We start from the raw sequence: 27992 nt of genomic DNA, 5'->3' as shown, positions 1-27992 counted from the left end.
CGGCCTGTGGCCGGGACTGAACACCTCGTGTTAAATATTGTATGGACGACCGAAGTTCCTTGGAGAATAGGTACTGGAGCTCTCAGAACTGCGATGGCGCTGTCACCTCTGGAAATCCAGTGACTAGCCTGGCACGCGCTTAGCAGGGCAGGCGGAAAGGACAGTGCGACAGTCTGTCTGCTGGCACGCTGCGTCTCCACACCTGGTCAGTGATTGTGAAACACGCTGGACAGTTGTTAAGCCTGATGAGAACGTACAGACTATTCAGAGGAAACAAGATTCAAGTAGTGACACAGATTAATTAAAACTGAGGAGGGTTTCTTCACCTTTTAGTTAGGACCCAAGAATGGATTATATCAGAGAGGGGGAGGGCGGGGCAGGGGCAAGCGTAAGCTCTGAACATCAAAGTTAGTGACAGATTGGTGTCAGGCTTCTGTAAAATAAATATTTCTTATTCACAATCAATGTTTAGCTGCTAATTTAAGCTCTGTCCTCTCCTCTGATCCTGCTATTGGGCTTATGATTAGTTTGGGGTTTTAGAGGTTATCTAAGCTGCTTTCTTTAAAACAATTTTGTATTTGTAGATGGACAGCACACTATTATTTTGTTTATTTTTATGTGGTGCTGAGGATTGAACCCAGTGCCTCTCACATGCTAGGTAAGCGCTCTGCCACTGAGCCACAGTCTCAGCTCCCTCAGCTCTTGAAGGTGGCGGCACACATAGGTGGTCTAAGTTTCAGGGTGTCTGCACAAGATTTCAACTACCTTGAGTCTTTATTTTAAAAAAACTTAATGGATCACATCACAAAGTGCACCGTAGCTCCTAGAGAACTTAGGAGGGCATCTGAGCTCAAACCACAGGCTTACTTTATCTCAAAGCAGTGTCCACACCGGTGGTTGTTACCGTTAAAGAGCTAGGGCTACGCCAGAGACCCACGGTTTGCATGCTTTCCAAGGGTTGCCCATTCCTTACTCCCAACCAGTGCAAACCCAGGGTGCAGGTACTGAATGGTACTCAAATGCTTTCACCACTCTTTGGATGGAACTGCCAGTTCTCCTTGGTCCTCTCTGCAGATCACAAGATCCTCTGCCTCCTAGTCCTGAGATTCCCATCAGGCTCCTGCAAGTCTCCCCCACTCCTGGATAATCTTAACACTAGAGAAGGTGCAAACTGGAATCTCCCAGCCCGAGCCAATTTCTCTAGATCTTGTTTAGTAAACAAGCAAAAGATTCTAAGTGCCAACATATTCTCCTCTAGAGCTACTATCAGTGAAAAGCAAATCCTAGGCAAAAACAAAAGAGTTCGCCAAGATGTATAAAGTGGGTGCACATCTGAGTGTTTCTGTGCATTCTGGAGAAAGCCTAGGATTGGTCAGACCCCATTCAGAGTTGAAACTTCTTTGGTTAGATACAGACAAACTTCTAGAATTCCAGCTTTATTCTTCTTGTCAATGCAGGTGGCTAGTTACTTGTGTGCTAAGCAGCACTGACTGCCCACAATGTTGTTCGCGCTCCTGACTCCTCTCCTGCTGGGCCGGTGCTTTTTTCCTCTGGTGTGAAGTGATTCCTGAGTTTGAGCACTCCCTGTGTACGGGATGCCTGGATATGAAACTAGAAACAGGACCATGTAGAGAGATAGGGGTCTGCGGAGCCAGTAGCAATCCAAGGCGCGGAAGGAGAGGTGAACCAACGCGAGAAGCCCACCTGGCTAGCAAGGCCCGGCCTCCATCCGCCCGCCGGTGCAGATGGGACTCGCCCTTCGCGCGGGTGCACTGCGCGTGCTTTGAGAGCAGCTCAGGGGCGGTCCCGGCGCGCCAGCCCAGAGCCGCCTTCCCATTGGCGGAAGGACACGCCCGTCCCCGAGTGAGGGCTTCCAAAGTTTCATTGAAGGTGGAGAAGTGTGCGCCCGCCAGGGAGCCCTGGCTGCGCCGCCGCTAGGGCGAGGCTGCACCGCGGCGGGCGGGAGGCGCGCTGGGCATCCGGACGGCGTTTAGTTTTCTTTTTAAAATTGAGACAGTGGAGGAGGGAATTGGCATCGCAAACTCCGTTTCGCGCTTTCGTCTCGATTCCTGCCCACGATCCCACGATTTCTTCTAGTGCGGGAGGAATTCGCAGCGCCACCCGCGGACAGATAACTCCAGCCGGCGGAGTCAGAACAGTTCTGCACGCCTGACTGCTCCCACCTCGGTCTCTCCAGCCCGAAGCCGTGGGGCGCAGAGACTGAGCTACGCCGCCGCTCGGGGGATCCACAGCCTGCTGCTTGAGGCCGGGGACTGTAGGACCAGACTCGGGGTCCGCGGGGAAGCTTCGAGAGCCAGGCGCAGGGCGGCGCGCGGCAGCCTACGTGGGCAGGGGGCCGGGGCCGGGCAGCGGAGACTCGTTGGCTTCAGAAGGGTTCTGCGCAAAAAGCTCCCGGCCTCCCCTGAGCGACGCCCCGGGAGCCCGGCCAGAGGACTGCACTCCCTCCTCGCCCCCTTTCCTCACTGCTTCAGGCCCCCAAAGCGTCCTCCTCCAGGGCCCCCGCCCCGGCTGCCCCTGAAGAGGCCGTTCCCACCGGATCAGAGTTCTACACTTAATGGGCCGGCCGCAGAGGGTCGGGTGCCTGGCTAGGTGGCTGCCAAGAGCCTGGTGAGAGGCTGCCCAGAGCCCTTGCGGGCGCGGGGTGGCCGACAGCGCATTGAGCGCGCCCTCGGGGCGGAGAGCGCGGCGGCGGGCGCCGAGGCGATGCCTGGGCGGCTGCGAGCCGCCGGTGGCAGGAGGCCCTAGGCGGGCATGGGCCTGGAGTCCCAGCCCTAGGGACCCTTGAGCCTCGCCCCTCCGCTCGGACTCGCCGGACCGACGCGATGGCCTCGGAAGTAGTGTGCGGACTGGTCTTCAGGCTCCTGCTCCCCATCTGCCTGGCAGTAGGTGAGTCCAGTCCACTCCCCAAGGTTACTTGGGGACTGTGAGGAGGGCGCCTGGACGGGGGCTTCCTAGCAAAGTTAAGGGCTCTCGTGTTCTGGGATTCGGTTCCCGAAGCGTGGTTCAGGTAGCGTTAGACGCGCTGTCCCGGGTGTCATTGTAAGTCTCGCTCACGTCCCAGTCTGGGGCAAAGAACCGGTGTCTCGCTTTGCCGTCCAGCTGCAGAGCCCTGGTGACAGAGATCGGCAGGTGCTGGAGACCTTTGTGTTGCGTTTAGTCACGCGTGGATTTTTTTTAAAGGAAGAGTACTGCCTGTGCACAGGAAGGCGGTCGTAAACCCCCACGGGTGTCGGGGGAGCACACCGTGCATTCATCCAGACCACGCTGAGGCCATCTCTTCCCCACCCCATATCCCAGCCTCCCTGTAGGGAGAATGAAAGATCCAATAGTGTTTTAAAAGAAAAAGAGGGACGAGGTGCCCGGAAACAGTGCCTTGGAGTTACTTTCTTTTCCCTCCGCAAAAGCCCCTTTTACAAGGAAGTGCTGGATGCTGAGGCTGTGGACCAACCTAGACCCGCCCTCCCTCTCCAAATATTTAAAGGGTTGGAAAGCAGACTTGGAACTCCTTGGGACTGGCGGTGTGAAAACAGGTCCTGGGAGGGCCTCACTGATGCCCACAGGGGCGCCTCACTATTCTCTGGCTGGCAGGGTGTTGAAAGGATTCGGCTGGGTCTAAAGACCCCGCAGCGCTGGAGGAGTGTGGGAGTTTCTGCATTTCTTCTCAAATCCTGCGGGGTTGTGTTGAATCCCACTCCTAAGACTGATCATGGGGCCGTGCCTGGCTTTCCCTCTTCCCACTCCAGAGCTAGAAAATAGAACACTTTACTAAGTAGCAATTGTGTTTACAAAGAGAGGGTGGTCTTCTCAGGAAAGGCCACCTCTGTGCATCTTGCTAGAGGTTAATGGCTCCAATCACACCTGTGTTAACTGTTTTCTTTGTGCAGGAATGGAAAGGGGACTCCACTGAGTTGGGTGAAACTCGAGGCGCCAGCACGGCTTTGTAGTCCAGTATTAATCAGCGGGTTTAGAGAGTGAAGTGTCTGGGAGATGAGGGTGGGAGAACCCTCCCTGTAAAGGCCAGTTTGGGCAGCAGGAGGGACCCCTGAGGTCGTGCTAGCCTCATCCTCAAAGTTGTGTTTCAAGTTTGAAGGCAGGATCATTTTGCAAGGGTCTTTGTCATTGACAAACTCCTACTCAGGAGGAGCTCCTTCAGCAAGATGGACTGGGGGTGACTCGGGAAGGGCTCTTTAGAGCTCTGAGCACAGTGGGTGTCTGCTCACAGTCACCTCTGTGTCGGAGCCTGGCAGAGTGCCTTGCAGGGTTTGTATTTACTGATTGGAAGATAGTGCCTGAGTTAAGGAGGGGCTTTTAGAGAGAGGGCGACTTGTGGTCAGTGCTGACCAGGAGGGGCCCTCCTCAGGAATGGCACTGGGGTCAGAAGCTGCTCTCTCCACTTTCTGGCCCAGCCTGGCCCCACCCACCATCCCCTCCGGCTTCCCCTCCTCCCTCTCCAAGGGCAATGGCTGGGCGCTGTGACTGTTAGAAGAATTAGGCAGGTGGTCACCTACAGCCAGCTTGTTCATTCTGTGAAATGTCAGCAGGGAACGACCCATTGATTGTCTCGACCTCGCCCTGAGCGTGGGCTCCTACTGGGCAGCTTGCTTGGCCCCAGTCTGGGAGGCTGGAGCCTAGTTCTCCCGACTAACCTTTGGTGGTGCGCCCCCGTGAAGCCCTTTACCGGGACAGTAATGCTCTGCAGGAGCAGGTGGTACAAAGCCCTGGCCTGAGCCTCCAGGGAGGTGGAGTAGGGGCGCTGCCTGCAGTGTGGGGTCCCGCCCTCCTGGCCTCTCGCCCATCCTGCCTCTTCCATGGTGCCCACCCGTTGGTGGCCCCACATGCAGTGTCACCTTCTGCTGGCCTGAGCCAAGAGCAGGTTGTGGGCTTCAGATGTGAGTCCACCCTGAGCCCAGGGCTTTCCGGGAGGAGCTTGGATCCCAGGCGCTAGGATAGGAGCCCCCTCCCTCTCCATTTCCTGGACGGCAGAGTTGCCCAGGGGATGTTTCAGCTTAACGTGCTCCACTCTTTCCTGCTTGCTCACACTTCTCTGGGGACAGGGAAGCTCTCCTTAGTGCGGGAGGGTGTGTATTCCTGTGCATGTGAGTATGAGTGTAAGAGCACGTGTGAGTGTGCATTTGAGTGTGCTTGCATTTGAGTGTAAGGGTGTGTGAATTTGCATGTGTGAGCATGTGTGTGGAATGTTGAGTGTTCTAAGTGTGAGTGTGAGAGGTGTGTTGTGTGTGTGACGTGTTTTTCCGTGTATGAGATGTGAATGGGAGTGCTTGGGGATGTTTTGAGTGTCTGTGTGTGTCAGTGTGTGCCTGGGGTGGGGCCTAGTGATGTCCCCCGCTCAGCCTAGAGCCTGTTGTTTCCCCACACTCCTGCCAGGCCTGGGTCAGGGGAGAGCAGAGGCTGGATGCCCCGGGGGAAGAGGGCAGCCCGGGATGCTGCACGCACCTGGAAGACAGCCCAGGTCTGGAAGGCTAATGGTGCCTCGGATCACCGAGCTTCCGCAGGCTGGTGGATGCCACCTTGATTCTCTTCTTGAGGAAGTGGAGATCTCAAGGTTATTGAAGGGCTTTCTGGTCCGCCTACTCTCAGGGGGCTGCTAAATTGAGCGTGCAGTTTCCCCGACACCCTGGGCAGGGAGTGCAGGGATCCGCTTGCCATGAGAATGGATCTCACACCTTCACCCTCTCTTTGTACCTACGGTGAGGCAGCCTGCAAAGCCAAGTCCTGGCAGAAGCTCGTGTGGCTTCCCTTTGAATCCGCCTCTGTAGCACCACTGTGGAAACCTCGCCCTCCTCTCGTCCCCTGGCCATGGGGGTGGGAACCGAGTGCCTCGTGTTTCGTCTGGTGTTCACTTTTTTCCCCTGTGAAAGACACGAGAGGCAGCGATAGGGGATGCCAGGCTCTTCTGTGCAGGTGGCATCTGGTCCTTGAGTGTTAAAAGCAAACAAAACCTAACAGGATGTTAGGCTGTCACCATCCAAAATGACCGTGCACTGACAGATGTGCCACACCTAAGCCGTTTCAAACGTCTCCAGGACAGCCTGTGACTCTGAGATGGCCGTCTGAGCTGTCCTCATGCATAATATATGAAAAACGGCAGAGGCTTCCTAATGTCGGGCAGCCTTTCACCATGATAGCAGTATATGGTCTCTCTTGAGCACTTTACAAATAACTCTTCCTTTAACACGACTCTGTTCCTCCGCCCATCTTTAGGTACCTGGCACAGTTTGTTCCAGGGTTCAGAGGGATTGGGGGTATTTGGGTCACATGCTTCCAACCCCTTTATTCCGTCTTACCTAGGGTTGCCTAGGCAAGTTCCCCAAGGTCTTGTCCAGAAGAGCCGACATACTCACATGCAGGGAGGGGAGAGGAGGGGGCACCCTGGACTTGGACAGAACAACAGGAGAACTGAGGACAGAGGCCTAGGTGGCTCCCCACCCCAGCTCATGCTCCCCTAAATGGAGGGTCAGAGTTTGGAAAGAGTGGGGCTGAGTAGACTAAAGGAGCCAACCAGCCAAGCCTTCTCAGGAGAAATGACACCTGGGAAAAATTGCAAATCAGGAATGTTCTCTAAAATTCCCTTTAGAGATAGCTGGATTAAAACCAGAGCAAAAATATGGCCACTTTTGAAATATTTCTACGTCTAACCCTCGACACACAATTTCTCTCTATGGTGTATTTTCTCTATGTAGCAGATGTCCTCTTTTTTTTGGGCGGGGGTGGTACTGGGGTTTGAATCCAGGGCACTTAACCACTGAGCCACATCCGCATTTCTTTTTATATTTTTATTTTGAGGCAGGGTCTTGCTAAGTTGCTGAGCCTGGCTTTGAATTCGAAATCCTCCTCCCTCTGCCTTCTGAGCCTCTGGGATTGTAGAGGTGCCACTGCACCTGGTTCCAGATGTCATTTTGAAGTCACTCTTACACACAGTTCAAGGATCACAGATGAATGTAATCAGTGTGTATTTTTCCTGATCATTGGTAGTCTGGTTTGCTGCTGCTGTCCAGCTCAGTGGTAGGTGGTTCTCCCTGCTGAAGGATCCCTGGAAAACATTTAAAGAAACTTTCTTTTCAGCCATACTTTCTCCCCCTTGTAGAAGTAGATTCCATGACCCACTTTCAGAAAGGGAATTAACTGAAAAGATTTGACATTTTTAGTATGCATAATTTTTCTGATTATCACCTGCTATTTTGAATTTTTTACACACAGTTCAGCTTGAAACCAGGATATTGTGAATAAGCATGTTTATACTTTTGTATATGAATTTGCAAATCTTAAAAACATTCTATTAAAACAAGCAGATCTGGTCTGTATGATTGTTTCTGCCAGTCAGTGTTTGGGCTTTCCGGTGTGATTTCACCAGTTGTCCAGGGGTGAAGATTTTTCAAAGACTGACTGCTTTCTTAGAAAGTCGACGGTTTTGGGACCCAGTCTGAGATGATTGCCCCTCATATTTTTCCAGCTTCGAGCTCAGCAGCCTACTTCAGGTTTGATGGGGTCAGTGTGGTGCGCCCAGTGTCCCTGCAGCCTTCTCTGGCCACTCAGGCCTTCTGGGTGGAGTGGACAAGCTGTCCACATTTGCAATGAGCCTAATGGTGTCCCTGCCCTCAAGTGCAAGTGCTATCCAGCCAGGGACCTCATTCAGAGCTGTTGCTCTGGGATCATCCTGCTCTTTCTCCAGGGCCCCCAGGGAGTCTTGGCTTCTCCTGCGGGTCCCCAGCAGGGAGAGTCTCAGCCTCCTTCTCAGCCCCTTTCCACCTTTGCCACAAGCCAAGGGTGCCTTCCGTGCTCCGGGACCTCCAGAAACTTCTTTGACAAAGGGATCTGGGCTTCTTTGAGGGCTTGACTGCTTTTCAGCCTGAACCTCAGTTCAAGCAGGCAATCCCCTGTTGCCTTTCCCCTTAGGTCCACTGCCTGGCCTGTGACCTAGCCAGCTGGTATTACTGTGTTGGCAGCAGGTAGGCTCTTTCCTCCTGCTGACATGTGGCCCTTGAAGCCTGTTCCAAGCAGAGGTGAGTCTCTTCTTCCTGAATCCTCTTATCAGTATGAGTTCCTCGGGGCTTGAGGCTTACATAAGACCAACAGAAGTGAAGGTGTAGGTGGCCAAGTTGGTGTGCTGACCCTGCTCCATGAGGTGCCCCCGGGATGTGGTCCTTGCTCTGCCATCCCAAGGGACATGGCTCAAGGCAGTCTGTTATCAGGTGCACACGAAGCTGAAGGATGCAGGAAGCAAATGCAGAAGGGACCCTCCTTCCCCACCTTCTAAGGCTACAACCTGAGAGTTGTATGCGTCACTTCTCTGTGTACCCTGTGGGCGTGAACTTAATGTCATTCACACCTGCATCTGTAAAGGAAGCCAGAAAGTGTAATCATTATTTTGGTCAGGAAAGTACTCGAAATAATGGGGAAGGTGGATTGTTGTGTGTGCTCAGGAATGGATGTTGGCATACAGGTATCAGTCTAGGCCCCTGTGACTGAATGGCCCCTAAAGATGGAGAGCAAACTGTGGCCCATTGTGAGATGCAGTCTGAAAGAACTATAAAACCCCCCAATTTATACAGAGAGAAATCTGAGGAACATGGGACTGGGTAGGAAGGAGGTGGGGTGATCCTGGGAGGAACACAAAGCTGGGTCAGTCAGATCAGGGTGTACAGACCCTCTCCGAGGAGCTTCTGGACTCGGTGTCATGTGGGTGTGGTCTGAAGGGTCTAGAAGCTGGGGGCAGCTCAGTGGCACAGCACCTGCCTGGCAGGTGTGAGGGCCTGCGTCGCATCCTTGGACCTTGGGCACAGTCCTCCTCCCCACAAAGACAGGAAGAGAGAGAGGGGAAGGAGGGAAAGAAGGAAGAGGAGAAGAAGGAAGGAAGAGGAGGGGAGGGCCACTCAAGCTGTTTGATTATCGAGCAGACCATGGACCAAAATGTGTCCACTCTTCAAGAAGCTGACGCTCCAGACGTGCCTTGAGACTCTGTAGAGGAAGTCTCTACGGGGCTTGGGGAGCGGGAAAGCTGGCGTGGGGAGGGCCCAAGGAACACCTTTCACAGCGACCGAGTGATGCGTGGGGAGCCCCAGAGACAGGACCTCCACAGTGCTCTTCTCTGTAGGTCACAGCTGGAGTGTGTTCGGCTGTCGCCGCGCTGCAGCGGGATTGCTGGGACCTGCGCGGCAGGGGCCAGGTGGGCGTGGGTTTCATGCTGCTGGGCAAAGTCACAGCAGTGACCTGTGGCATTGGCCACTTGGTCACAGTGCTTCCAGAAGCAAGATTAGCCAGTCTATTGAGTTTTCCTTCCACCTGTGAAAAGTGGAAGAGTTGTAGATCAAGTGAACCAAAGTCCAGTTGAACGCGCAGAGCCAGAGCCCCGGGCTCAGGCCCGCCCAGCTCCAAGTCCATCCTCATCACACCCCACCATCCCATTTCCACAAAACGCTCTCCATTTGAAGTGACCAGGTGTCACTCATGTCCTAATGCTACCTTCTGTCCTCTGGTCGGGATGAGCTGGACCTTTGAAATGAACGCAGAGGAGGTTTTTAAGGTGGTGAGTGCAGGTACAATCTGAATGCCCAGGGATGCTTTGAGGGGTTCACGATAACCGAAGCCCCACTCCAGAGCTGCTTGTGGCCCTGTCATGCAGGTGTGTGAGCCTGATCAAGCTGTTTGACCTTCCTGTTTTCAGTCTACTTCATTTGTAAAATGAGTTCACGATAATAGCGTTGAGCTCCGGGGACTGTCTCGGAGCTCAGGGGACAGTGCTGACTGCTCTGAGCAGTGCCTAGTGTGTGCGAGGTGCGCAGTCAGTGGCAGCTTTTCTTCTTGCAGGCTCGTGCAGGCCTCCATGCTAGCTGGGCAGAATGTGTGGGCTAGTTTGAGGGCCTGCTCAGCAGGAGCCACACCTCCCATGGGCAGAGTCACAGTCAACGTATGTGGTGCTTTGAGACACCGACTGTTGAAGGCTGAGGACAGTTCTGTCCGGTTCCCTCCCCACAATCAGACAGGCTGGAAGGTCTCTGTGCCATTGCCCATTTTTACCTTTAAAACAAAGTGCCAAGTGTGACAGCTTTTCTACCTTGATTTCCCTTCCCTGGAAGATTGAATTTTCCCTCTGGGCTCACCTGGGCTTTGTTCACGCTCATTAGAGAATTCCATGCTTAGTTCTTCCCTTCTCTGTGTCTGCAGGTTCAGGAACTCTGTACAAGGGGCTCCTTGTTGATATCCCCAGCACTGAACTGACTTCCTCACAGACAGCAGCCATTTGCAAAAATGCTGGTTTTGAATTGTAGGTTTCTCTAACTGTAAAGATTGTGCCCGATCACCAGACTCCAGGCCCCCAGCAAGGACCGAGCACTGAACACATATTTGCCAATTGATTAATTAAAATATTCATTGGCTAAGTTTCTTTCTCCTGAATATTTCAGAAGTTTGAACATAGAGTTAAGGTCTACCTTCCTACAGCTGTTGGTTTCTAAGTCTTTGAATATAAAATTCATAAGGGCGTAAGTCACACTCTCCCCAACTTTCATAAACGAGCATTTTATCAGTATTGCAATTAACGCTTTTTACTTGCTTTGCAGTGACTGAAGAAGGAAAATCTCATTTGACAATGTCAACTTTGACCAGAGCATCATCCTTGAAGTGCATATTATTTTTTAAAATGTTTTCAGCTCTTCTGGAACCACACAAATCGATCTGTTTTCTCTTGTGGTCTAATCCTCTAGGTCAGCAGTTTTGGCCACAGATGCAGCAAAGGAGGAAGAACATAGGGGCCTTACCAAGCTGGTGATTCTGCACTGGTGCATCATGGAGATGCACGCAGCGGGCTTGTCACACTCCTCCCTTCTCTGTCCCCCACTGCACCTGTCTGCCAGCTGGGTTGGGCTTGGCACTGCTGCAGGAACATGGAACCTTGTTAGAAAATACAGGCCGTGAAGAAGCTGGGAAGGATCCTGGTCTGCAGGTCTAGTGAGCAAGTCTGGATCCTGTTCATAATGCACTCATGACTCTGCCAAGTCATGGAAACTCTCCATTCCTTAATTACATCACCTATAGAATGAGATATTCAAAGCTGAGAAATACTTTCATGATTTAACAGGTTTATTTCTGCACATGCATTTTTTTTTAATATGAAAAAGGTAGGACTAAAAACTGCCACTTCATAACCAGAATTTTTACATCTAACTTTTCTAGTCTCTAATAGCCATTCAACTTATGTGACCAAAGACTTGAAGGAAGGTGAGGGCCTGCTAAGGAAAATAGCTTTTTATCACATTAGCTGTTTGAGTGAGGAAGTCACGCTAGCCGGACGTGGGGACAGACATTCTGATCACCTGCTCTGAGTTCAGACGTACACTACAGCTCACCTTGCCGGTGGCAGCACCGGAACAGCAAGAGGCATGGTTGTGTTTGGGCTCTGTAGAAGTGAAGGACTTGGGTCGCCCGCGGTTTGTGCCTGTGAAGAAAACCAAGCCCCGAGGGGCTGTGGCAGAGACTGAGTGGTCTTGCAGGAACACAGAATTATCTAAACAAGATTTGAATCAGGAAAACGAGTTTTGAGTAATGCACTGAATTTAATCAACATGACATTACAATGACATTGTAGACCTCAGGAGATCTTTGCTCGAGAATTCTATTATTCATGAGAGAAAGGGGAGGCTGCTCAGCATCCTTAGGTGCCCAGAGGGGAGTTCCAGGGGAGGGTCCCCATGCAGGTGTTGCCGCAGGGCCTCAGAACCAGCGGCAGGGTGTGAGCTCCCTGCATTCAAAGCCCCTCCAACACACACACACATGCCTCCTCCTTTTACAGACTAGATACCAGAGCTCGTTCACATTCTCCAGGCCAATTCTGAGTCCCGGGGTCAGTCTAGCTAGTCAGCACCGGAATGTTCTCTGCTAAAGCCAGGCGTGCCACCTGCATGCCAGACAGGCTTGCTGTGGCTCAGGGCCTCTGGCCGCCCATCTTCAGCCAGGAGAGAGGACTGAAGGTCAGATTACAAGGCTTTGGGAAGAGGGAGAGTCGTGAAATGGGGTTTGTTTTTTGCAAGCCAGTATTTTCCAGAAGCCTCCGGCTCCCTGGAATTTTTTGTGAACAACCACAAAGCCCTCAGCAGTGATCTCGAAGCTGTGGGCTGTGCCTCTGCACCTCCTCAGGGACACTGCAGTCTCCGTCCCCAGTGGCACCCTGAACCCTCGCCCCGTCGGCTGGCTCGTTCTCAGGACTTAGCTCAGAACACTCTGGGCTATTTTCACACACTACAACCACCTGTGTGGCGTACCAGTCTCCCACCCCGGTAAAGGATGTGACGTGGTCCTCAAAGGTGTTTGCTAGATTGGATATCAGAATATTTTGAGCAATTATTTCTAGAAAACAAAGGCATATCTTCCCCGATTATCATTCAGAAGGGAACAAAGTGCAGATATCATCTTCGTTCATGGCAGGGAGTGTCTTGTTCCCACACCTCCTCTGGTGTCAGCGTTAAACCTGCTCCTGGAAGGCACATGTGGGACGAGATGCTACTCTTCCCAGGGCAGCAGCCTCTCTGGGACGTCCGTGCATGGAGCCAGCTGGCGCTTCATGGGTTTGATTGTGCGTAGAGAGTGTTCCCTTTAAAAGGACAATTTTAAAGTGAGGCCTGGAGAGCCCACTGGTGGTTGTTTCTTTCAGTCCTTTTTTTTTATCATCCTCTGTCTTGTTTGGGTCAGGTTTTCCTGCCTCCCTCATGGAATCTGTATGAACTTCCCAGAATCTGAGTCGTGCAGCCTCCTGAGACAACGTGTGTGCCCGGCCGTGGCCATCTTAAAATGGGCTTTCCTTTACTCCAGATGTTGGTGGACACAGGTGTCTGTTCTGGATTCCTCGCTCTACCATTGTGGACATCAGTGCTTTCTCGGTTTCTTTTGTGGCTGTTGCCCGTGGGAATTTGACTCTTTTTACAAAAATCTTATCGTGGGGGTCCCAGGTACCTCCATAGTTCCCATCTTCAGACTCCTGGTTCAGTGGTTGGCACTGATTCCTATCTTGGTTCCCAGTAGAAACAGAAGAAAAGGGTTTTGCTTGCCTCCTTTTGTCTTTCTCCTTCAGAATCAAGCAGCACAAAGGGTGGATTTAAAAGAGTGGTTGGGGGCATACCCTGGAGTCTGCAGTTTGGAGCTGATGCCTGCAAGGATTCTGTCTTCTCTGTTCCCCACCAAATTGTTGCTCAGGGGCTCTTTGAATTTATGATGCAATTCCTATTGGGAAACATTTTTATTTTGCAAAGACTTTCCATGTCCTAGCTCAGCACTTTGAGGCAGTGAGAGATTAAGAAAGTTACATGATTAGGTATTTGTGAGAAGTACCAGCTAAATAAATCAGATGTTCTGCACAGCACGGCTGGTCAGAGGCGAGTGGCTGCTGCGGTTGCGAATTTCTTGGAGCCAGTTTTAGATGCACTGTCCCCTCGCCTGTCCCACTGCTGGACTTGCGCCCCCTCCCCTGGTGCTCATGATTTGGGAACGTACACTGGGCAGTTCTGGACTTCTGCAGCCTTGCACTCACTGGAAGGAGGAGTTTATGTTGGCATCAGGTGACCTTTCAGAAGACCCCAGATCTCTTCTGAGGTGTAGAAATGAAGCCAGCCCCAACGGATGTTCCCTGTCAAAACTACCAGGAAGGGGAATGTGACGCTCCTGTTTGCTCCACCTCCGCTTGCTGACTTGCATGTGCTGTTGTCCATTTGGAAAGACAATTGGTCAAAAAGAAACAGCTTTAGAAACTAGATATTCCAGCGATGAGAATGCCTCCAAATAGCCAGGCCACAAGGAGACACCAGCAGGGGCCAAGTCCAGCTGATTCCTGCACCTCCTGCTCCCTCTGGAGCCCTGCAGGGCCCTGGAGGGCTCGCCTGTGCGGTGTGACCACTCTCCACATCCAGCCTTTGTGGCATTCGGGTCGGGTGTCATTCCTCTGCTTTAAACCTCCAGTGCTTTCTCCTTGCACGTAGGCAGCGGACACCAAATCCTGGCCTGGGAAGCCCAGGCCTCCCTCACCCACCTGCCACCCTGGCGTTATTTTTATTGCTCAGATGAAGCTATTTTTGTGTTGAGGCCCTTGCACTCCCTGCTTGCTCAGAGGCTTGCTCTTTCCCTGGGCCCCAGCTTACACACGGCCCTCTCAGGGCTGAGCTTGCACACGGCCCTCTCAGGGCTGAGCTTGCACACAGCCCAAGTGCACCCTGCTCACTCACACAGTGCTTCTATCCTTCCCCACCCCGCCAAACATGCCAAGGCATGTTTACCACTTTCTGCCTCCCATTCCCTCTGATTTCCTCTGACTGAAGCATCTGAGCCCAGAGGAGAAGAACCTGGTCCCTACTATCTCCCCCTCTGCCCTCAGCATCTCAGGTGGGTCCTGGCTCACAGCAAGCACCCATGCACTCAGCACTGGCCTTCAATGACCATCAGCAGTCATGTCTTTCATTCCTTCATTCAACAAAGTCTCAGTGCTCATCTGTAAAACAGAAGTAATAATATTGCCTACCTTGAAGGAAGACTGGGGAAGCTAACAAGAACTGATCTGGGGCAGGGGAGTAGCTCAGCGGTAGAAAGCCTGCTTATCGTGCGTGAGGCCCTGGGTTCAATTCTTAGCACCACAAAAATAAAAAATCGCAATACTTAACATGCTGTTAAACAGTAGCTAGCATTTATTAACCACTTAATATAAACAATCATTGTGATGGTGATCTTTTATTGATTTATTCACCCAGTATTGGTCAATCACTGTGGCTAGACTCTGGCAATGCAAAAGGTGTGTAAGACTTGGGCTCTGCTCCTGAGACTGTCTTCAGACCTCAGGCAGCCCAGGTCTCCACCTACTCTGAGTGGAAAGTTGTAGGTGGTGTCCCTCAGGTCTCTGCCTTCTGTCTCTCGGCTCTTTGAATGACCTGGGGAGGTGGTGAGGAGCCCCTGGTGAGCCAACAGTGGCTCTTCCCCCGGCCTGGGGGACAGTAAGCAGAAAGTCAGTCTGGAGCAGTGGAGTGAGTGGTGTCCTGAATTGAGGACGAGAAGATGAGGGTAGTCCTATGGGACCAGTGAGAGGCCACCCCTTGCCATCAAAACCCACTTTCAGAAATGATCAGTAAACAAAACTGGGACTGAAAAAAAAATTGTGTTGATACTTTTGGTCAACCAAACTCTGTGCATGGGGTTGTTTGGGCCAGTTCTTCGTGCTGTTAGCCTTTGGCAGACACAGAGAATGAAGCAGGGGACTGGTCTTCAGCCACCCTGATGTCCTAACCAGCTGCTAGATTTAAGAGCAGTTTCGGGGCTGGAGGTGTGAGTGGTGGAGCACCTGCTTAGCATGCATGGTGGCCTGGGCTCCATCCCCAGCACAGGTTAACAAAAGCCATAACAAAACTGTGACTGAGACCCAAAAGTACCTACCAAGAAGGTTGCTGTCTTTGGGGAAATAGCTGCAGTCCCTACGCAGACTTGGATGCCACCCTGATTACGTGCCTCTTGGCTGTTGGTCTTCCAGTGGGCTGTATTTTCTTCTGCAGTTGTACGTTGGAATTGCACTGGAAACCCATGAATCGGTGAATGGAATGGCTCTCCCCATATTTCTCTTGCCTTATCTTATCTCGGACATGCCTAGCCACTTCATGCAATCAAGTTGATGAAAGCCAACCTTGGCAGCGACATCTAAACGCTCGGGAAAAGTTGGCACCGTTCAAAGAGAGAGTCTGAAATTACTGTCAGCCAGAGCTAGAATGTCCTGTCTTGGGCCAGAGTCTCTTTCTGGCACCGTGCTTCTCAATTCCGACTTTGAAGTTTCTCTCTTTGGTTATGGTTATGGCAGGACTTTATAAATACCAGGATGCTCTTCCCTGAAGGTTAATGCTTTATTTAGAATGGAGTGTGTGTTGATTTCCTCAGATATATTGAGGAAACAATTCAACAACTTTATGAAGTGTGCGGTCTTCAGTATTAAACAGGCGTCTTGTCAGCTAAACGGAGTCGTTCAGCTGTGTCTGTGACAGCAGTGACTGATTTCCTTCCTCAAGCACTTGAGACGGAACTGAGTTTTTAAGTTGCTGAAGGGTGGCCTTCAGGCTTGTAATTCTGTGGTGACACTGAGGCCTGAGGACAGTGCCTTTCATTTGTCCGCACGTCACAGGTTGTAACATAGTCACATACTTTCTGCATCATAAACTCAAGAAGGGCGGGGATGTGGCTCTCTTATTTTGTTGGGTCCTGTGTGGCCTCTCAGATGCCTGGCTGATGGAGAGTGTGCACCCGCCATGCAAGTGTGTGGGTGTGGGTGTCTCATTTAGTAGCCCTGCGGCACAGAAACGACGCTTTTGAATGTATACAGTAGGAGTGGGATAAAGAAGTACATTTTCATGAAAACAACAGAAATTCAGAAAAATTAATTAACTTTTATATATGTATTTATTTGGTGGTCATTATCAGGAAGGTGAGGGACCAGAACTTAGACCTCAGACACCCTTTTCTCAATTTTCATCCAGTGTAAATTTAGCAACAAAAAAGTTGTTTGCAAGTACTGGTCGTCTCCTCCCAGGGGCAGGCAAAGGGCCCACGGGTCCCGGTCCGTCAGGTTTTCTCTGGCCCCACAGCAGGGAGGATGTGTCCTCATCTCTAAGGCCCCTGGAGCTTGGCCCTGTCAAGATTCAGCTTCTCCTGGCTACAAGGGCGCCCCTCCCGGGTCCTGGAGGTGCTTGCTCTTCAACATCTCTCCACTTTCAGGAAACTCCGTTTCAGCTGCTGGGGTTGAGGTGCCCAGTGTCTCCCATTCCTTTAGAGGAGATTTGTGCTCTCGTGCATACCCCATGGGTATTTTCAACTAGCAGCTTTGGATTCTTTTTTCAGTTGTACGGTGGTCCTGTATTGCTTTGACCCAACGTAGTAAATGATGATGCTTTCTTAACCCAGAATAAGCTTTTGTGATTTGATGAACATAATTTTGACTACTTTGATTTTCTTAGGAGTGAGTTACTTTAGAGATGTTATGGTAAATGATATTCTCTCAGAATAGTTAGGTAAATTCAGATGTGTTTATTCCAAAAGATTATTAGTATTTAAGTACAATGCTTACTTAAATATTAACTTTAATTATCAGGGAATTAAATGGCTAAGATTTATCATTTTTGTCTAGCATCTAAGGATTTCATAATTTAAGCTGTCAGTTTGTTAGAATAACCCTTTATGCTGCTTCTGGATAAAAGAAAGAACATCCAAGCATCTTATGGAGAAACCTTGCTGTATTCAAGGCTAAGGTCTAGGAGATGTCCTTGCTCACTGTTGTTACTGACGGGTTGTACCTCACTTTTTTTATTACTAGGAACCTCTAACTGTAAATAATTAGTTTTAATATTTTTCAGAAAAAAAGTTTGATTTGTTTCCTATATGATACGGTAGGTCTAAACTAGAGATGGAAGTGTGTGTGTGAATGGTTGTCTTTGAGTCTGGATTTGGAGGACACATTTGGCTTTTAGATGTCTGTGGACAGAATTCGTAGTGAAGGCACGCACTGCCATTTGCACCTGCTGAGGAGGAGGCCATGGGGAAGATCCTTGGCTAGCCGTTCACAGTGAGCCGTTCAGAAGTTAGCTCTTGATAGTGTCCACCTAGGGCTCCTGGGAAAGGGTCATGTCTCCTGAGGGTCTGGAAGTGCCTCCGGGAGGTGGGAAGACGTCTTTTTGTTTGGGCATGGTCTTGGTGATGGAGTCGTGGCTGGGCTGCAGGACAGAACAAGGGAGGATCACCACACAGTAAAGAGAGGTTGGGGCCACCCGTATTTTGGTCATGAGAATGGTGCAGAGCTGCCACTTGTGGTTGGACTTGAGGCTGGACTAGAGATCATGTCCACCGCCCGCTGACCTGCGGGGTCAGGGAAGATTCCAGCCTGTGGAATCTTGGAATTCCAGTGAACGTCTTACCAAGAGGCGGTAGAGAACGTTGGGGCGTTCAAGCTGCTGATGAACACAGTGAGTTCCTCGGAACGTGAGGGGAAATAGCACTGCGTCAGCTTTATTGATCAGCGGAAAACAGAGCTGATATGACCGGGTTTTGTATTTTTAATATGACTTTGTGTTTCCTCACAAGGTGACTTGTTCAAAGTGAATGGGATGTGATTGGCATATATTTGATTTTTTTTTAGATGTACAAGCACATTTAGGAAAAGGAAATACACCGTCTCTGACCACAGGTCCCACAGCTGTGGACACCATAGGACATGGCCAGCATGTTTCTGTGAATAGCCTCGGAGTCTTGTTTCCAAGATTATGGAGATGTGTCCTTAGATTTAGATAACTAGAATTTCCATGAATTAATGAAACTTTGGTGTTTTCTTTTTTGAAACTTTTTTTCTTCTTAAGGATCAGAGGCTGCTCAGGAGTCTCTCTGGCAGTGGTAGATGGACTTGGTTGGTTTCTTTTGACTCGGATGTGCCCTGGTCCACGGCCTGGCACTGGTGAGGTGCTGTGTGTACGGCAGGTGCCCACTGAACCCTGGGGCCAGGAGGTGGGAATGCATTCATCCCGTTTAAATGCGGACGTGCCCAGCTTCCCTCTGGATCTGAGAATTGCACTGCAGACAATTTTGCCAACAAAACGGATCTTTTCCAGGAGAACCTACTTTGTGGCAAATTTTTTTCAGTGGGAAGATGTCACTCAGCTTGCACGCAGCCCATAGTGAGATGGCCTTGCAGGTGCTTTGCAGCAGATGTAAGTGTGAGAGGAGGGCAGGGGCTTGTTGACCTGCTCTGGGTCATGGTGACCATCGATGGTTCTGCAGTGCCGACTGGCACCTGGACGTTGTTGGGGGCACTGAGCACTCCTTGTGGTTCTGATTGGTGAATGCGATTTGATTATCCTGAGTGTAACTGTTACAAATGATGATGCAGAGGTAAACTGACCTCTCAAGCTTGTCTTTGTACATGGAATCCACTGCAATGTCTTGAAGCATCAACTAGTCACTAATTGCAAGTGGCGGTTGGTTTTTCCTTGCTTTCTTATTTATGCAATTGTTTATTTACTGTAAGAAACTCTGAGACTAGTAGGTTAGTGTATCTAAGCCACAGTGAGGAAAGTTGCTTTGTACAGTCGCTCCTCACATCCGCCTCCCTCCTGCGCCCCAGGGCTGGCCTTGATGGGAGGTGACATGGGTTGTGTGTGTAAAAGAGCATTGGACTCCGCTACATGCAGGTGAGCCAAGCTTGCCTTTAGCTGAAGAACCAGGTTTGCGGCTTCACCCTACTCTCAACCCTGCTGCTGTGCAATATTTCATTGTGTTGGTGTGAGCCAGAGGCTAAAGTAGCCCTTAGCAGAGCAGATCATAGTTCTTTGGAAGAATAATTACACAAAGACTAATTTTTATATTGAATCACAATAAAAATTTGGTTTTATTTTTGATCAAATGCAACAATTGTTCCATTGCTTTCTTCCCATTCACCCAAACAGATCTTCTTTTTCCCCTTTTTAGCATTATTATAAGTCAGTGAACTTGTAGATTTGGCTGTTCCAACTTCATCTTGCCAATTTGTCACCTTTCAGAGATTCTCCCAATAAACTGCAAATATGTAACTAGAGGACACAGATGTCGCCAAGGGTGACTTTTCTATATTCCATGTATCCTCTAGATGACAATTAGAATTATCCTACGAAGTGTTTATTTTTTCTTGCCTTAAGTCTACCCGCCTGTGCTCCAATCTAGGATACCTTCTTGAACTGTGTGTTCTTTGTGTAGACTGGTGGCTACTCTTGGTATAATTACCTGTTCTCAAGGACGGATGAATTTTATTTGATCAACTCATTCATTCAAAACTCACGATTAAACAAAGTATTTGTGTTAGTAAGTCATCCTTAGGAAATTGTTCTACAATAAAATCAGGGCTTGTGAGAAAGTGCTCATGCTTTGTGTCCACTTTTTTGTCTTCTTTCTTTTAACATTATTTTGCTCTGAAGCAGTTGACCCTGGGTGGCATGTGAACGTGACCCAAAGGTCAGGTGCGGTCAGTCCTGACCTCCTGATGCTGCTTGGGAGAGCGTGTTCTCCTCCTGGCTCCTGGAAGGGCAGGGCGGTAGCACATCTCAGGGCCCTGGCTCCTGGCATCTCAGCTAGTTGTCCCGTGGAAAAAGCAGGAAGCAGGTGTGCAGGAAGGTCTGGCCTGGGATGGGCCCCGGTCACACACTAGGGAGCGAGACGGAGGGCTCCTTAAGACCTGGCACCCCGGATCACCCCACGGCTGGCATGTGGCTGTGGTGCTTCACTTAAGCTGTGCTTCAGCTTCACCTGTTTACATGACAACAGCGTTTGCACACGTACAGGAGAGGCAGTGACCCTAACGAGGTGAAAGTAATGTCCGCGCTGTGGAATGTGTCAGGAAGTTTGCAGGGATTGAAGGGAATATAGAAGTTGTCACATGCATGCCGACAACATAAACTTTCAGTCACTTGACTAGTAAATGAACAGGAAGAGCAGTATTCTTAGTCAGAGGGTTGGAAGCCACGCTGCTAATCTTCCAATGCTGCCACTGTGCCCTTCCGCTCTGCAGCTGCTGCCCTGGAGCAGGAGCATCCTTGAGGAATTCCACCTACGGAGGCAGAGGCCCTGACCTCACAGCCCTGTGAGGCGCTTGATGGCACTCAGAACCCCACTACTCCATAGCTCCCAGACCCAACCTTTTCCTTTTTGAACATTTTTATTTTTGGTACTGGGGATTAAATCCAGGGGCCCTGAACCACTGAGCCACGTCCCCAGCCCTTTTTATTTATTATTTTGAGACAGAGTTTCCCTAAGTTGTTAAGGGCCTAAGTTGCTGAGGCTGGCCTCGAACTTTGGGATCCTCCTGCCTCAGCCTCCTGAGTTGCTGGAATTACAAGTGTGTACCACCATACCAGGCAACCCCAACTTTTTAAAATGCTAGTTGTGTCTCTCAAGTCCAAATGTCACATTTTTATCCCATGTGTAAACATCCAAAAGCAAATTTTCTATTTGTTATAACTTGGAAACTTTCAGATTTACTGTAGATAATAGATAAAATTTGGGGAAAACTTTTTTTGTGCTAGAAATTGTACTCAAAGGTGCTTTAAAACCACTGAGCTACATCCCCAGTTACTTTTTTATTTTCTATTTTCTATTTTGAGACAGGGTCTTGCTAATTTGCAGAGGCTAGCCTTGAACCTGGGATCCTTCTGCCTCAGCCTCCCGAGTTATTGGGATTACCAGGGTGGGCCACCATGCCCAGCTGGGGAAAATGTTCTCAACAAAATGATTCTGGCGTTTATATAAGTCAGCACAGGATCAGTATTCCCTTATTCACAGGGAAAAGTTGCAGTTAATGCCACTATTTGCATTTTAATTTCGGGAAAGTTGTGACTATCTTTCGAGGTTTTGGGGCTGTGAAATGGGGTGTTCCTGAAGAACTGAGTGACTGTTTGCCAGCCGGCTAGACATCCCTGGTGCTGGTTGTGTATGATCAGGTTGTGAGACCTGTGTCCTGGAACAAGTCTCAGGGTGCCCTTGGACGGAGTGCCTTTTTTTTCTTTATTTCTCAGTGAGATCGTGGCTCATGTAACTTCAGCCATGCTGATTCTGTCCTCCAGCTTAGTTGTTGGTGTCTACTGCAGGGTGGACTTTGAAGTTCTTCAAATCTGAAGCTCTCCTCAGCATTAACTAGAGTCCCTTTAACTTTAGGAATCATATTTTGCTTTTGCACCAAAAATGTCTTTCAGTTCGGTGTCACTGGGTAGCAAAGGGAATTTGCAAATTTTATTTATGTGTACCAAGGAACAAGCCAGCCAAGCGTCGTACTCAGGGTCTTCAGTAATCTCCCGTTAGTGTCTCAAAGGCTCAGGGGACCCTCTGGGGTCCCCATTCTTAAGAAACCTCCAACATCAAATACCACATGGGATCTTCACGCTAGGTATTGACAGCTTTGGGCATACTTCAAATCCTGGTCATGTCTTCACTTTTACAATTATTTAAAAATCTTCATGGTGAATGTTGGAAAATTGCAGTTAACATGGAGATTCTTTTTATAAAGCACTTTCTCAAGCCTACTGTTGTGTTTATTATTCAGCATTATGTTGCAGAAATAGTTTTCCTTTCAGCTACTGATATTTCCTTCTAAAATTAGAACTGAGATTTTTCATCCTAAACTAACACAGAAGTGAAAATATCTGTTGATACTTAAAGTTTCTTCTCAAAATGCACATAGGTATTTGTATGTTATCATCCTGAGGCATACAGCTTCTTTTTGAAGGCTGAGATGATTATTCATACACATTTCTGGGATACAAACTTTTGTATTAAATATGACACTTGAAATATTTGGAATAGTTAAGTTTTAGTACAAAAATTCTGCTTAATATCATGGTTTCCAGAAAAAAATAAAAGATTCCCAGATAAGCTTGAATTTGAGAAAACAATGTACACACATGTGCGTTTTAGCATACTGTACTTCAGGCAGTATTTTGAAATTAGGGCTATGTGTGGTGTCATCTGCATTCATAGATTTTTGCACAAAATGTGCAATTCCCCACCTATGTAAAATTTTGCACTCTTGTGCTTGTATTTTTTCATAATAATCCTTAAGCGGGCTTTGAAGTTCTAATTTCAATGGCTGCGTACGTTACCACGAGCTCAGTCCCGGGCTTATCTGACATGTCCCTGTTTTGGACAAATTGGATATTTCAAGTATTTTATTTTATTTTTTTTAGTTGGCAATGGACCTTTATTTTATTTATTTATATATGTTGCTGAGAATTGAACCCAGTGCCTCGCACATGCTAGGCAAGTGCTCTGCCATTGAGCCACAACTCCAGCCCCTCAAGTATTTTAATTAATTCATTTAAAACTGAACTTTCTTGAATTTAAAAGGATTTAGAAGGGACAGAGATAAATCTAAACGAGGATTTTTGTTCTTTTGAAAAAATTTTAAATAACGTTTTAGTAGGCTATTTTAGTGTTAACTTAGTTCGTAAGTATATAGCACATGAACATATCTACTTTATTATCTCAAACACTTAAAGTGTGAGCCTTTGTTTCCGAGATCTGTGTTTTGATGACTACTTATTGAAATGCTCAGTGTCCAGTCAGACGTCCTCGAACCTCAAGGCCCTTCAGCGTGGCCGAGGTGACACTCCTCTCTGGAGAGCGACAGAGGAACAGAGGAGGCGGGTTCTGAGCGTGCCCTCTGCGAGGCCAGCTGGCCCTCGGGTCCAGTCGCCTAACTGCTCCAGGGCCCTGTGATCTGAGCACCACCTGCGTCCTCACCTTGGCAGGTTGGGAACCAGCCGAGAGTTTCTTCGAGGTTCTCTGGTGGCTTTGAAGCCTCCAAGCCGTTTCTTTTCACTCTTGGTGATCATTTGGGACATGTGAAAACCGGACAAGGATAGCCTTGCTGCAGACGCCGTGGCCTTCTCAAATTCGAGGGGAAGGAGAACAAGCCAGAAGCAAACCCTGCTTCCCTTGGCTGCCACTGCACCCAGGTAGCCACGGAATTTCCGTGCTTCACGTACAAGAAAAACCTCGTGAGGCGCTGAGGCCTAGGATGGTGAGTCCACTCTGAGCCAGAGGCCAGCACCTGCTGGCATCTGCTAGGGATGCACCTCCCAACCCGCCCAGCCCTGCTGGCTCCCAAGGTGGGAGCCGGCTCAGCACCTCTTTACTGGGGCTCCAGGTCACTTGAGCACCATCACATAGACGTACCAAGTTTCCTATTCCAGCTGGGAGCTTTACGGGCAAGAAAATGGGTCAAACTCATTGTTACCTGTGAGCTTTGCACTGACGCTGCAGCTGTTGTTAAAAATCCAGTCACACTGGTAGGAAATGAGAATGGGGTGTTCAAAAACTGCTCCTCGACTTCAGGACCAGCGAGAAGCACTGGAGGTCTTCCATCATGGGATGTTGGGCTGTAACACCTGAGCGTGAGAAGGCAGCACAAGGAAGTCTGTTCAGATACCTGGTTTTATAACAGTACATGGAATTTATTTCTCCTTAAATACACTTTACGTTTTAGAAGAGGTTTCAGGTTCATAGCAAAATGAAGGCATGGGTGCAGAGTTCTCACGTGACCCTGTTCTTGCATGGCCTCCCTGGGACTGTAAGGGGCACACAGGTGTACATAGGTGTACATAGGTGCACCGGGTGCACACAGGTGTACGTCGGTTTAGAGCCAGTGAACCTGCACTGAGACACCACTGTCACCGGAAGTGCCCTTTTTACACTGGGTTGAATTTTAAGAAATTGTACGTACACTGTTCATCATGAGAATGGATCTTCCTGTGTTAGCACCATATGCCATGGTTTTCTACCAACCCTCTGCACTTTCTCCAAGTGAAAATATTCAGTCAGTTTTTATAAAATTGCTTCCAAGGTAAATCTCCACATAAAGTCATAGGCAAGTTTAATAAACTTCTCACCCTTCCAATTGTAAAGGTTCAATTTAAAGCATCTTTACACCAGTTAGGAAAGTTTTAGCTCTGATATATGAAGTGGATGTCAGTTTGGTGGGGTAGGAATCCAGGAGTCAGAGATGTCAGGAACCCAGCTAGGGATTCATCTGCCCAATGTTACAAGCAAATGCTTTGAGTCGCCCGAGATTTTCTCTGGACTCAGTTAAATGTGACTTAATTAATTTGAAATGGCATTCACAGTTATTTTTTTTTAAATTTTTTATTTATCTTTTAATTTTTTACAGACTGCATTTCGCTTCATTGTACACCAATGGGGTACATCATTTCATTTCTATGGTTGTACATGATGTAGATTCACACCATTCGTGTAATCATACACGTACATAGGGTAATGATGTCTGTCTCATTCCACCATTTTTCATACCCCTTCTACATAATCCTTCTACATAATCTAAAGTTTTCCCATTCTTCTCTCCCTCCCCACTCCCCCACCCCCATTATATTTCATTCTCCACTTATCAGGGAAAACATTTGGCCTTTGGTTTTTTGGGATTGGCTTATTTCACTTAGTATGATATTCTCCAATTCCAGCCATTTATTTACAAATGCCAGAATATTATTCTTCTTAATGGCTGAATAATATTCCATTGTGTATATATATCACAGTTTCTTTATCCATTCATCTGGTTGAAGGGCATCTAGGTTGGTTCCACAATCTAGATATTGTGAACTGAGCTGCTATAAACATTGATGTGGCTGCATTCCTGTATTATGCTGATTTTAAGTCCTTTGGGTATAAACCGAGGAGTGGGATAACTGGGTCAAAAGGTGGGTCCATTCCGAGTTTTCTGAGGATTCTGCACAGTGCTTTCCAGAGTGGCTGCACCAATTTGCAACTCCACCAGCAGTGTAAAAGTGTGCCTTTTTCTCCACATTCACGCCAGCATCTATTATTGTTTGTGTTCTTGATAATAGCCATTCTAATTGGAGTGCGATGAAATCTTAGAGATGTTTTAATGTACATTTCTCTAATTACTAGAGATGTTGAACACTTTCTCATATATTTATTAATTGCCTGTATGTCTTCTTCTGTAAAGTATCTGCCCAGTTCCTTGGAGCATTTATTGATTGGGTTCTTTGTATTTTTGGTGTAAAGTTTTATAAGTTCTTTATAAATTTTGGAGATAAGTGCTCTATCTGAAGTGCATGTGGAAAAGATTTTCTCCCACTCTGTAGGCTCTCTCTTCATGTTCTTGATTGTACCCTTTGCTGAGAAAAAGGTTTTTAGTTTGAGTCCATCCCATTTATTGATGCTTGCTTTGATTTCTTGTGCTTTGGGAGTCTTGTGAGGAAGTCTGATCCTAAGCCAACATGATGAAGATTCAGGCCTACGTTGTCTTCTATTAGGTGCAGGGTCTCTGGTCTAATTCCTATGTCCTTGATCCATTTTGAGTTGAGTTTTCTGCAAGGTGAGAGATAGATTTAATTTCATTTTGCTGCATATGGATTTCCAGTTTTGCCAGCACCATTTGTTGAACAGGCTATCTTTTCTCCATTGTATGTTTTTGGCTCCTTTGTCTAGTATGAGGTATTTATGTGGTTTTGTCTCTGTGTCTTCTATTCTGTACCGTTGGTCTGCCTGTCTATTTTGGTGCCAATACCATGATATTTTTGTTACTATCGCTCTGTACTTTAGTTTAAGGTCTGGTATTGTGATACCTCCTGTTTTACTTTCTCTACTCAGGATTGTTTTGGCTCTTCGAGGTCTCTTGTTCTTCCAGATGAAGTTCATGATTGTTTTCTCTATTTCTATGAGGAATGTCATTGGGATTTTAATTGGAATTGCATTGAATTTGTATAGCACTTTAGGTAGTATGGCCATTTTGACAATGTTAATTCTGCCTATCCAAGAACATGGGAGATCTTTCCATCTTCTAAGGTTTTCTTCAATTGCTTTTTTTAATATTCTGTCGTTTTCATTGTAGAGATCTTTCACCTCTTTTGTTAGATTAATTCCCAAGTATTTAATTTTTTTTTTTAGGCTACTGTGAATGGAGTGGTTTTCCTAATTTCTCTTTCAGAGGATTCATCACTTATGAATAGAAATGCATTAGATTTATGCATATTGATTTTTATATCCTGCTACTTTGCTGAATTCATTTATTAGTTCTAGAAGTTTTCTAGTGGAGTTTTTTGGATCTTCTAAATATAGGATCATGTCATCAGCAAATAGTGACAGCTTTAGTTCTTCTTTTCCTATTTGTACCCCTTTAATTTCTTTGGTCTCTATAATTGCTCTGACAAATGTTTCAAAGACAATGTTGAATAGAAGTGGTGAAAGAGGGCATCCCTGTCTTGTTCCAGATTTAGGGGGAATGCTTTCAGTTTTTCTCCATTAAGAATGATGTTGGCCATGGGTTTAGCATAGATAGCCTTTACAATGTTGAGGTATGTTCCTACTATCCCTATTTTTTCTAGTGTTTTGAGCATGAAGGGGTGCTGTATTTTATCAAATGCTTTCTCAGCATCAATTGAAATAATCATGTGATTCTTAACTTTAAGTCTATTGATGTGGTGAATTACGTTTATTGATTTCTGGATGTTGAACCAACCTTGCATCCCTGGGTTAAACCCCACTTGATCATGGTGCACTGTCTTTTTAATATATTTTTGTATGCGATTTGCCAGTACTTTGTTAAGGATTTTTGCATCTATGTTCATCAGGGATATTGGTCTAAAGTTTTTTCCTTGATGTGTCTTCGTCTGGTTTTGGTATCAGAGTGATACTAGCCTCATAGAGTGAATTTGGAAGGGTTCCCTCCTTTTCTATTTCCTGGAATACTTTGAGGAGTATAAGTATTAGTTCTTCTTTGAAGGCCTTGTAGAATTCAGCTGAGAATCCATCTGGTCCTGGGCTTTTCTTGGTTGGTAGGCTTTTTCAGTGCTTGAAACTGATCTGTTTAGATTGTGTATGTCCTCCTGATTCAGTTTGGGAGGTTCATATGTCTCTAAAAATTTGTCAGTGTCTTCGATATTTTCTATGTTGTTGGAGTATAGATTTTCAAAGTAGCTTCTAATTGTATTATGTATTTCAGTGGTGTCTGTCGTGATCTTTCCTTATTCATCACGAATTCTAGTAATTTAAGTTTTCTCTCTTCTTCTATGCATTAGTGTGGCTAGGGGTTTATCAATTTCGTTTACTTTTTCAAAGAACCAACTTTTTGTTTTGTCAATTTTTTGGATTGTCACTTGTTTCAATTTCATTGATTTCAGCTCTGATTTTAATTATTTCCTGTCTTCTACTATTGTTGGTATTGATCTGTACTTCTTTTTCTAGGGATTTGAGGTGTAATGTTAGGTCATTTAGTTGTTGACTTTTTCTTTTTTTAATGTATGAGCTCAATGCAATGAACTTTCCTCTTAGTACTGCTTTCAGAGTGTCCCAGAGATTTTGATATATTGTGTCATTGTTCTCATTTACCTCTAAGAATTTTTAAATTTCTTTCCCGATGTCTTCTGTTATCATTGCATCATTCAGTAGCATATTTTTTAGTC

The 27992-nt window shown here is 47.7% G+C and overlaps 1 protein-coding gene across 1 annotated transcript in view; it reads left to right on the top strand.

Annotated features, from left to right (window-relative positions):
- The first annotated feature begins 1884 nt into the window (after nucleotides 1-1884).
- Nucleotides 1885-27992, top strand: part of PIEZO2 (piezo type mechanosensitive ion channel component 2) — a 356262-nt gene continuing 330154 nt past the window's right edge. Inside the window, exon 1 of the mRNA XM_079108940.1 lies at nucleotides 1885-2907. Coding sequence (XP_078965066.1) covers nucleotides 2844-2907 — 64 coding nt within the window. The 5' untranslated portion in view covers nucleotides 1885-2843. The remainder of the gene's footprint in view (nucleotides 2908-27992) is intronic.

This window comes from Sciurus vulgaris (genome assembly GCF_902686455.1).
Source record: "Sciurus vulgaris genome assembly, chromosome: 13".
Lineage (NCBI taxonomy): Eukaryota > Metazoa > Chordata > Mammalia > Rodentia > Sciuridae > Sciurus > Sciurus vulgaris.
This window is presented reverse-complemented; position numbering and strand designations above follow the sequence as displayed.